The sequence below is a fragment of the Maniola jurtina genome, chromosome 9 (assembly GCF_905333055.1).
Source record: "Maniola jurtina chromosome 9, ilManJurt1.1, whole genome shotgun sequence".
In the NCBI taxonomy this organism is placed as follows: Eukaryota; Metazoa; Arthropoda; class Insecta; order Lepidoptera; family Nymphalidae; genus Maniola; species Maniola jurtina.
The window spans coordinates 7,519,271-7,529,978 of record NC_060037.1 but is presented as its reverse complement, the minus strand read 5'-3'; the positions used below and the strand labels follow the sequence as shown (position 1 = coordinate 7,529,978).

At 36.3% G+C, this 10,708-nt stretch overlaps 1 protein-coding gene and 2 long non-coding RNA genes across 3 annotated transcripts; 1 reads left to right on the top strand and 2 right to left on the bottom strand.

The window, feature by feature from the left end:
- Positions 1-2,983: 2,983 nt before the first annotated feature.
- Positions 2,984-3,566, bottom strand: LOC123868008. The gene is made up of 2 exons (XR_006796551.1): positions 3,516-3,566; positions 2,984-3,247 (listed from the first exon to the last, which is right to left on the bottom strand). It is a non-coding gene; the product is annotated as an uncharacterized LOC123868008 (long non-coding RNA).
- Positions 3,567-5,611: 2,045 nt separating this feature from the next.
- LOC123868000 (pupal cuticle protein C1B-like) lies at positions 5,612-6,549 on the top strand. The gene is made up of 2 exons (XM_045910340.1): positions 5,612-5,662; positions 6,273-6,549. The coding sequence occupies exons 1-2, from the start codon at positions 5,651-5,653 to the stop codon at positions 6,492-6,494; spliced, it is 234 nt and encodes a 77-aa protein (XP_045766296.1). The 5' UTR covers positions 5,612-5,650; the 3' UTR covers positions 6,495-6,549.
- Positions 6,550-8,462: 1,913 nt separating this feature from the next.
- On the bottom strand, positions 8,463-9,874 carry LOC123868005. Its single transcript, XR_006796548.1, has 2 exons — positions 9,800-9,874; positions 8,463-8,608 (listed from the first exon to the last, which is right to left on the bottom strand). It is a non-coding gene; the product is annotated as an uncharacterized LOC123868005 (long non-coding RNA).
- Positions 9,875-10,708: the final 834 nt, after the last annotated feature.

Here is a 10,708-nt window from a genome sequence, read left to right as displayed (position 1 = left end):
ATGAAGCTTAGTTTATTAATAACTAGATGATGCCCGCGACTTCGTCCGCAAGGATTTAGGTTTTTTGAAAAATTCCGTGGAAACTCTTTGATTTTCCGGGATAAAAGTTACCTACGTCACGTTTCCGGAACGCAAGCTAACTCCATATCATTTCATATTTAAAACGATAAAACGTATATGAGCCTTTAATAATCCCGTGGGAACTCTTTGATTTTCCGGGATACAAAGTAGCCTCCGTCCGTCCTCGTGTAAGCTAACTCATTAAAATTGGTCGAACCGTGCGTTGGGCTGTGAAAAGCTAGCAGACAGACAGACAGACACACTGTTCCAAAGGGTAAATTGCATTGGAATTTTCCGTTACGGAAAATATAGATCTGAAACTCATCCTCATACTGTCATGCTATTGAATTCGCTGTTGTTATAAACAAGGTGTTACTTTCCTATGAACAATGCCGATGTAGAGACTGACGCAAAACCTGTTACTTTGATCGGAACGCGTGTAAACTTTCAGGGTTTTTTAATTAGTATATTTCACTGGAAAACCTCCGACATGGTTATCGGAGACTTTGTATAGCTTATCACGGTATTTTTTTATCTCATTCTTTTTAGATTATCATGAAACAGGTTCTTTTTTATTTACCGCACTTCAACAGGAAAAAAAGACCCCTTATAGGGTCACTTTGTTGTCTGTCTGTCCATCCGTCTGTCGTGTCTGTCAAGAAAACCTATAGGGTACTTCCCGTTGACCCAGAATCGTGAAAGCCAGGTAGATAGGTCTTTTAGCACAAGTAAAGGAAATATCCAAAAACCATGAATTTATGATTTGATATGATTAAAAAAAAAAGTTAAAATGTGTTCACGAAAAATTACTTTATTTAATCTAATGTTCTATATAAAAGAGTTAAGTATATCTTGTACGATGGTACAGAACCCTTCGTGTGCGAGTCCGACTCAAACTTGACCGGTATTTTTTATACTGAGGTCTGTGATCATAGATTTCTAAGCTAATTTTCAGGGTCTAAGGAGCTTATGAGGAAAAATCTTGGAATTCATGAAGAAAGGATACACCTCCGGATGTAAAAGTGTTGCATGTTCTCAAGAAGGTTCTAAAATATTCCTGTATGTATAATTCAGAAATATTTTCGCACAATGGTTTCAGGATTAATATAAAAAATGTATATAAGAGTTTTACCCAAATATAAGAATTACAAGTGTAAATTAAAAATTTATAACACCCCCGACAAGTGAAGGTTACAGTAATAACTAGAAAAGAGCTGATAACTTTCGACCGGCTGAACCTATTTTCTTGGATTATAGCTAAGAACACTCTCGATCAAGCCACCTTTCAAACAAAAAAACTAAATTAAAATCGGTTCATTAGTTTAGGAGCCACGATGCCACAGACAAATACACAGATCCACCCCTCTTTTTGGGTCGGGGGTTAAAAACAAATACAAACTCGATATTCAAACTTCTGACGTCATGAACCTAAAGTCACAAACGCAGAAATTTTAAATAACATTTTTGCGCGGATGCCCTCTGATCTGAAAAAAATATCGTGTCGCGCACTCGACCAAAAGGGTGAACGTTTCCAGTGAGTGGAAATCTCTCAAAGTATGTGGGAGGTATCGCACGATCACGTTTGACACGTGATAGCACCTTTGAGTTCTTCGCATATTATACAGAGACTCGACACCGACGCGGAGTCGACTCTACTTACAGCAAAGCATGGAAATGGGAGCTTTTTATCATGAATTTTCAATATTTAATTTAAAGGAATGTATGGTGCTTGGACTATGCATGATCCACGCGTCGTACACTTATGGCCATCTCCAATCCATTTGCCATTTGTTGAACCTGCGTTGCTCATGAATCGGCCGCTGTAACTAAACCTACGAGGTCCCTAAAAATCTCTACCCTAAGTATGACCGTACGATTATTCTTTCGGATCTTTCTAAAGATCTCGTTTTTATAATAATTTCTTTATAGTGGCACTGTATCGTCTAGAGGTAGGACTTAATCCAAAAACTTTTAGAGTTTTAGAAGTATTGAGTTCAATTAACTTAGGCAACTTTACTGAGTTCGAGTATTGAAAGTGTTTGTTTCGTATAGAGGCATTAAGCATTTGATCTAATATGACAAATTCCAGTTCTAGTTTGAGATTCAATCAATGGGATTTTGTCCACTTTAATATATATGATTTGATTTATGTCAGGGAAATTTATTGTTTGTTATGATCGGAGATTTATGAGGATACCAATAAAATTGTCACCCACATTTTATTTGCTGAACGCCAGACGAAGACCTAGACAGATAAACGAAGGTCGAACTTTCAACACCAAGTGGAATCAATTTAATCCTATTACAGATTCGGAATTACAAATGGGGATTAAACAATACCTATTATTGCAACAACTCTGTTTACGAGGCTCGATTCCAAGAGGTCGGTTTGCGAATGTTACAAAACTCAAGTTCCCTATGAAAATTAAAAACAGTCTTTTTACCGAAACTCCACTTTAGTTAAAATAAAACGAAAAGTCGAATGAGAATCAATTAAACTAACTGCTCCCTTACTCAATGAACTATTTGTTTTTCAAATTACTTAATTATTCAAATATGAGTACATATAATCTAATTTTTAATTTAACAATATTATTAGCTGTTATGTAGGAACTCTCGATGTTATACTTAACTCTTTTTTGTTTAGGTATATTTTCTTACTAAGTAAGAATTTTTTACACCTAAAATAAACCTGAAGGGTTTGTACCGAAAATAGCATTATTTTAAAAGTGATTGGCAGCTTAAAGTGACTTTTAAAGTATTCCATTCCATTCAATCAGCCTGTATGCGTCCACAGCTGGACATAGGCCTTTCCAAGAGCGCGCCACCAAACACCGTCTTCCGCCTTCCTCACCCACCTGCTCCCCGCCACCTTCTTTAGGTCATCGGTCATTTTAAAGTATGCAAAATGAATTAAAATTATTGTGTGAATAAATATATTTGGTGTCATAATTACATCTGGCAGCTGCAGTCAATATTTAAATTAGCGTACATAGTAGTCGTAACTATAAGGGTAGGTATAGGTTGCGTAGTCATAGTGGTCGTACGCTGCAGCGTATCCGGGGTAGTAGTACGGGGCAGTATATTCAACGGCAACCGGGGACGAGTAGGTGGCAACGGACGCCACCGGATATTCCACTACAAGAGGCTTGGCCGCGGTGAGAGCCAAAAAAGCAGCAAAAAGCATCTGAAAATGTAGTATTTACTATTTTACATCAATGAATATTTGTAATAAATGATAGAATAACTTATTGATTTTGAAAGCATTGTTTTATTGTAAACTTCGCTTAAGTATGTGAACATTACGCCAGTTCCCATGACTTAGAATGGCTTTCCTGCGTCCATTAGTCCGTAAGGGACTACTGCCATACGTAGTTCTAATAAAGACAAAATGCATATGTAATGTATGGATTACCGACCCTTTTAAAACCTACATAAAAGGAAAAAATACTCACATATTTGAACATTTTGGTAGTTGTTTTTATGATCGGTCCGTAGTGATACAAATCAAAGTGTAATAATAAAAAACAATTGATTTATCTCTGTTTATATAGGAACATGGTATGTGTGATGTACCTACTTACAAGCATCTAAGCGGATAATTTTCGAAATATCCTCCTGTTCCTCATTTGGCATTATGGTCACGCGCAGCCTTGCAATGGTCCAACGAGTAAAATTATAAGGTCAAGGTTATAAAAAATCGGCCAAGTGCGATTCGGACTCGCACACGAAGAGTTCCGTACCAGCGTACAGTAAGCCATTTTGAAATTTTCATCATTTGTTGCTATAGCAATACACATTCTGTGAAAATTTCAACTCTCTACATAATACGGTTCACAAAATATATCTTGCTGACAGACAGACGTACCGACGGACGGGAGACGTTGGCACATTTCGTGCAGGGAACCCTAATAACCTAAATAAGGATTATAGACTAGTTTCTGTTGTATGAAAGTAAAACTGTCGTAACTTCAATGGTTTGTATCTTGTATCAGTCATGTGATCTCGCCAAACAAGGCTATTTAGTTGATGATCCTAGAACTCATGTTCTTATCTGTAACCAAGTCTGCAGCTTAAGAATTTTTGGGATTTTACATCTATTTTAAGCTGCGAAGCCGGATGCCTTTATCTCTTGAAGCTCTAGACACCAAATACCTACTTAGGTTATTAGTGTGAACCTCTGCAGTCACATAGCTATTTGCATTCTTTATATTATTAATTACTTCTGAAGTGAAAATATATCGGATAAATTAACCTCTGAAAATTAGGCTATTGTTATTTTTGTAGTAATAACAAATAATTCATTTTCATTTTCTTATTACTTGACGCCCGCGACTTCATTCGCAATGAATTTAGGTTTTTAAAATCCTGTAGGAACTTTTCGATTTTCCGGGATAAAAAGTTGCGTATGTCCAAGTCTTTAACTATATCACGCTGATCCGTGCTCCGTAGAGGGTGATTGAAGGACAAACCAACAAACTTACAACTTTACTACTTTCACATTTAGGTATAGCATGGGTAGTGAGTGTTTGTTGTTTATAAATATTTTTTACTGATTTAAAAAAGGACTCAGTTCTGATTTCTTTTGTGCCGACTAAAACTATATTTTAGTTAGTTATGAATTTTTAATGCTTTTTAGTACTTTTGTGTGCTTTTAAAATAAGTTCACTGAAATTTTTACGAATGTACAAAATAAATACATGGTTGTACAACGATTTGATAAATAGATCTCTTGCAAAGGTGGTGATCGCTGAACCTTAAACCGCTGTATCGCTTAGCACGTGTCCATTCGTCTTAATTAATTATTATTAATCTATAAATAATCGTACAGCTACGAGCAGTTAACTCTGGGTCAGATTGTTCGTGATTAATGTGTTTCTGAACTTAATCAAACAAGTGCACCTACTGTATATGACATGTTTAGCAGTCAATGAACTGTTTTTAACCCCCGACCCAAAAAGAGGGGTGTTATAAGTTTGACGTGTGTATCTGTATACCTGCCTGTCTGTGGTATCGTAGCTCCTAAACTAATAAACCGATTTTAATTTAGTTTTTTGTTTGAAAGGTGGCTTGATCGAGAGTGTTCTTAGCTATTACTTAATCCAAGAAAATAGATTCAGCCGTTTGAAAGTTATCAGCTCTTTTCTAGTTACTGTAACCTTCACTTGTCGGGGGTGTTACAAATTTTTGATTTACACTTGTATTGTAAGGAGACCACATGGTCTCCTTAGTTACTTTGCTGCCTCAGACGATCATCCAATACCAGAAGCTGTGACTCTGCCTATGATTCACCACTTTACGCCATCGACGCTTTGAATATCTTTCAGATCTTATACTTTCAATTTTGATCATTACAATAGACATATTTTGTTTCACTTGCGATCCAATTATAGTTTATCGACTTTTACCTTTTGATTTAAATTCACCAAACTTCGTATTTGTATTCCAAGCGTCTTCCACAAGGCTGTTTCTTCACAGAAGGTAAAACGGACTCGGCTATAAAACGAGTTGATATCAAACAGTTAGCATCACATACGCTTTAGTTGTTGTGTTCATTGTTTCCAAATTCAATCCAAAACCACCCTTCAAAATGTTCAAGCTGGTAAGCTTATTTTCTACTTTTCCACATTAATTTAAATTCCATATTAAAGAGTCTGTAGGAAACATATCGAATTGCTCTTTTGGAAACAGAAGAGCTTGTGTAGTCTAAAGCTAATTATAATAGCTTAATTTTCCAGGTTCAATCGGGGGGAATTCCTACAAATCCTTTCTTATGGGGGTCAACATCATAGACAAAACTTACATGTATGCGAAATTTCAAGAGCCAGAGCAGGGGGCCTTTCACAATACTTGCAGTGTGTCGTCACTTCGTAAAATTCTACGACAACGCATCCAGAGAAACTACATGGGAATCGTATTGAGATGCGACATTGCACCGCAAGTATTGTGTAAAGTTCCTTTGACCTGTACTTTGATAGGTCAGAGTTTTGCATTTGAATTTAGGTTAACTGTACGTTTTAATTAAACATTTTAACCATTATTATCTACCTACTACCGGTTCGCTACTGAGCCATAGTCTGCCACGCTGGCCAAGTTCAGATTGGCGGACTTCGAACACCTTTGAGAACATAATGGATAACTCAGCCATGCAGTTTTCCTTACAAGGTTTTTGAAACATTTTAATAACATGGATTGTTTTGAATTTTTCACAGTTCATCTTCGCCTGCTTCCTCGCCCTTGCTGCAGCCAAGCCCGGACTTCTGCCATACGCATACACCGCACCCGTGGCCGCGGCGTACACAGCACCCGTCGGCGTCGCTGCCGCATACACCGCTCCAGTGGCCTACTCCGCGTACTCCGCCTACGCAGCACCAGTGGCTTACTCTGCTTACACATACGCATCTCCTTACTCCGCGTATTACCTCCGCCGTTGAAAATGAAAGAAACCACCAATGTTTTGAACTTTTTTAATTAATGGCCTATTAATAAACAATGCCTAAAAACTTTTGTTTTACTGCGTATTCCAAACACATGACTACATCTTAGTAGGTCTGTGGTGTATCTTCTAAGTTCCCTATATCAAAATCTTTCAATAATACTAAGACTAATTTTTAGCTACTATAGATAGGTACATAAAGATCTAAATATATAGGTCTATATCTAACCGCCGAGTTTCTTGCTGGTTCTTCTCGAGCTTCTTCTCATTCCGAGTAGTAGTTGACGATTCGAAAGTACATGTAAAAGTTTAATACAATAAAAAATATTTTTATTTATTTGACCACAAACTCAAAGTTGCTCAGCGAGCTATCGAGAGGGCTATGTTAGGAGTTTCCCTGAGGTATAAGATCCGAAATGAGGAGATCCGCAGGAGAACCAAGGTAACTGGCATAGCCCAAACTATTAGTAAGCTGAAGTGGCAATGGGCAGGCCATGCCTGACGTAGAGGCGCTGGCCGTTAGAGCCGGAAAGTTCTTGAGTGGAGACCGCGTATAAGCAAGCGTAGTGTGGGACGCCCTCCAGCACGATGGACTGACGATATAAAGCGGCTGGCGGGAAGTGGCTGGATGAGGAAGGTGAGGACCAGGTGTGGTGGCGCTCTTTAGGGAAGGCCTATGTCCAACAGTAGACGTTCACAGGCTGAAGATGATTTATTTATATATACTTATTACTTATTCATAGTAGGTAGTTCGCTGCATGCAGCGTACATCGTTCTCGTAGCTTACTACCCGTACTCTGCGTAAAAAGTGCCCAGTGGCTTACTTCGCTTACACATACACATCTCCTTACTCCGCGTACATCCTCCATCGTTAAAAAATGAAAATTTAAAGGCACCAAATAATATTGACTAATTTGATTTTATTATTGATCTGTTAGGAAACACTGGCCAGAATGATTATTTTATTGCGTATTGCAAGTGCATGTAGGTACATACAGGAAGGTTTAGCTACGATGAATTTAAGTCCATAAACACTTAATTAAGTTTAGTAAGACGTAAATAGGCCTTTACGTACCTTTCTATAATATGTATGTAGCTTATAGAGGCTTATTTATTGAAAAATATACATTATATTAAACAAAAAGGCATTATACAAAAAAGCCAAAATACATAGACGAATACTTACTCAACCCTAATTTCAGAATTTTATAAATGTACTTTTATATTACAAACGCAAATATGTAATCAAAGTCGTATTACACGAAACGATTTATTAAGTAAGAAAGTTTTTTCGAAGACATTGGCTATTTCCTGATGGTGCCTATTAGCTAGTTCGTTTATTCATTTGACTATAATTTGGTTATAAACTGAAAAATAATAATTATGGTAAATATGGGATTTTGCACTAATACCAAAACTACAGAATATCAGCCTTCTGTAGGTATAAATGAATAGTGTATTGACAAGTGTAAATTAAAAATTTATAACACCCCCGACATGTGAAGGTTACAGTAACTAGAAAAGAGCTGATAACTTTTAAACGGCTGAACTGATTTTCTTGGATTATAGCTAAGAACACTCTCGATCAAGTCACCTTTCAAACGAAAAAACGAAATTAAAATCGGTTCATTAGTTTAGGAGCTACGATACCACAGACAGATACACAGACACACAGATACACAGATACACACGGCAAACTTATAACACCCCTCTTTTTGGGTCGGCGGTTAAAAAATAGATTTTAAAAAGTCATTACTTAATCAATAAAATTTAATATTCTTGCACAAAACACAGTTTGAATATGTTATAAGGTTATAGAATACTTATTTTATTTTTTGAATAATACTTAATAGGTACTTATCCATGCAAAATTTTTACCGGATAGCCAACAGAAACAATTGGAACGAAACGTTGTCCTACAGATGTATCTGGTTGAAGTTTAAATGATTCAGTATCGTCACTTAGCTCCATCTCTGTACTGGGGCTTCTTATTTCAGTTTCTGTATCTTGTTGTTGTATTATAGTTGGAACATTTGAGACCACCCTATGGATGTGAGGTACCAGAGGTACGACGTGCGCGATGATGACCGCATTTATAACGGTAAAATATATCTGTGAAAGCACACTTAATTAATACATTATAATAATAATAAATAAATAAATGAGAGTATAATAATAATAATAAATCTTTATTAAGAGCAACCAGGGCTCACTTTGTTAGTAGACAATTTTGATGCTTAAAAACTAATGTTAGTAATATAAAAAATTATATTCGATTAATACATTATATTTGTAATTATTAATTACTATTTAACCCGCATTTAACAAGGCTCTCTCCGTCACTCGTTTCATACAATCGTAGTTCCAATTTCATTTGAATATTAAGCAACCAAAGTCCATGAATTTTGCAGACGTATTCTAGAAACTAATATCTGTGTCTGTGGTGTTTAAGATTTTTCTAAAAATATGTAGTTTTAAAATTACAGGGGCTCAAAGATTTGTATGAAATTTTTTAAGACCACGCAACTTTGAAACCGAATAATTTAACAGAAATCTGGAAAACCACAGACATAGATATTAGTTTCTACAATATGTCTGTAAAATTTCATGGACTTTAGTTGCTTAGTATTCAAATGAAATTGAAACTACGATTGTATGAAACGAGTGACGGAGAGAGCCCTCTTTTTGACCTTTCTCAATAAACTCCCGAAAAGTTGTTGACAGGAAAAAGGAGGGCTGCAGAGGCTGAGGAAGACGTAGAAGGTTTGAGAATAAATTATATGAGACTTCGGAGCTGGAAAGAAGTTGCATCTTGCCACCTCCGACCAACCTCCGACGAAGAAGCTTGCTTGACCAAGGCCCATCCAGGGCTGTAGCGCATTAATAATGATGAAAACTCTTAATATGTACAGGAAGCGAGTTAGGTTTGGAGTGCAGAGTAAAGTGGAGAAACAGACTGGCTTACATAAATATCAGTTAACAGATCAAACCGCTAGGTCCAGAAACTAAAAATTCCACCTCACCAAAACTGGGCCGGTTAACCTGGGTCCATAATAATTATAAATAAAGTGTCTGAGATAGCTTGCATCCCAAGGCTACTTTTTCCCCCGAGAAATCAAAGAGTTCCCACAGGAACAAACATAAATTCACGTGGATATAGTTGCAGGTATCACCTATAACTTAGTAAAGAGATAGATTGCATCTTAAACTTGGGGCACATAGGTACAACTTTTATCTCGGAAAATCTAAGAGTGTTGATAAACGAAGGCAACATCTAGTAGATGTAATTTATTATTTTCTTACCAATATTCTTCTCATTTTATAATCAAGTAAGTATTCACCAGGTAATAAAATAAATGGATATAGTTCTGGTATTGATGCGTGAAGTTTTCAGTTTTAATTACTCGAGTGCCACTATTTATACTGCAGGTGTTCTGAAAATTTAGTAACGCATATTAGGATTTTAATTCAAAACTGCGTTACCACCTTATTATTCCGCACGCGATAACTTTATTAATCAAATACCTACCTTAATTGTTTTTAATCCCCGACCCGAAAAGAGGGGTGTTATAAGTTTGACGTGTGTATCTGTGTATCTGTCTGTGGCATCGTAGCTCCTAAACGAATGAACCGATTTTAATTTAGTTTTTTTGTTTGAAAGGTGGCTTGATCGAGAGTGCTCTTAGCTATACCTAATCAAAGAAAATCGGTTCAGCCGTTTGAAAGTTATCAGCTCTTTTCTAGTTACCTTCACTTGTCGGGGGTGTTATAAATTTTTAATTTACACTTTTTTTAAAGATTGTGTACACTGTACAACAGGTGGTACCAATGTATACTTAAAAAATTTGAATTTGAGGTTGGAGGGGTTGTACCCTACAACCTCAAATTCTAATCTTGTAATTCGTAAATGGCGATATTATGTTTCTGCTCCAGTTTGAGGTATATTCCATCAAATTGCCGTCACTTGAACGAAGCATTTAATAATATTATATAAAGGTAAATATTATAGGTTCCCGCAAACATGTGAAACTTTTCTCTTATTACAAAAGCTCTCAAGACTATTCTTTCTTTCTTTTTCTTTAAAAAAAAAATGAATCTATCCCTTTTTAAACTCAAAAAGTCTTAAAATACTTAACCATGAGCTAGAAAATTACAAGGGGTTCATTGTTAATTTCCTTCCCTATCTCAAGTCTCATCGAAATTCAGAGTACG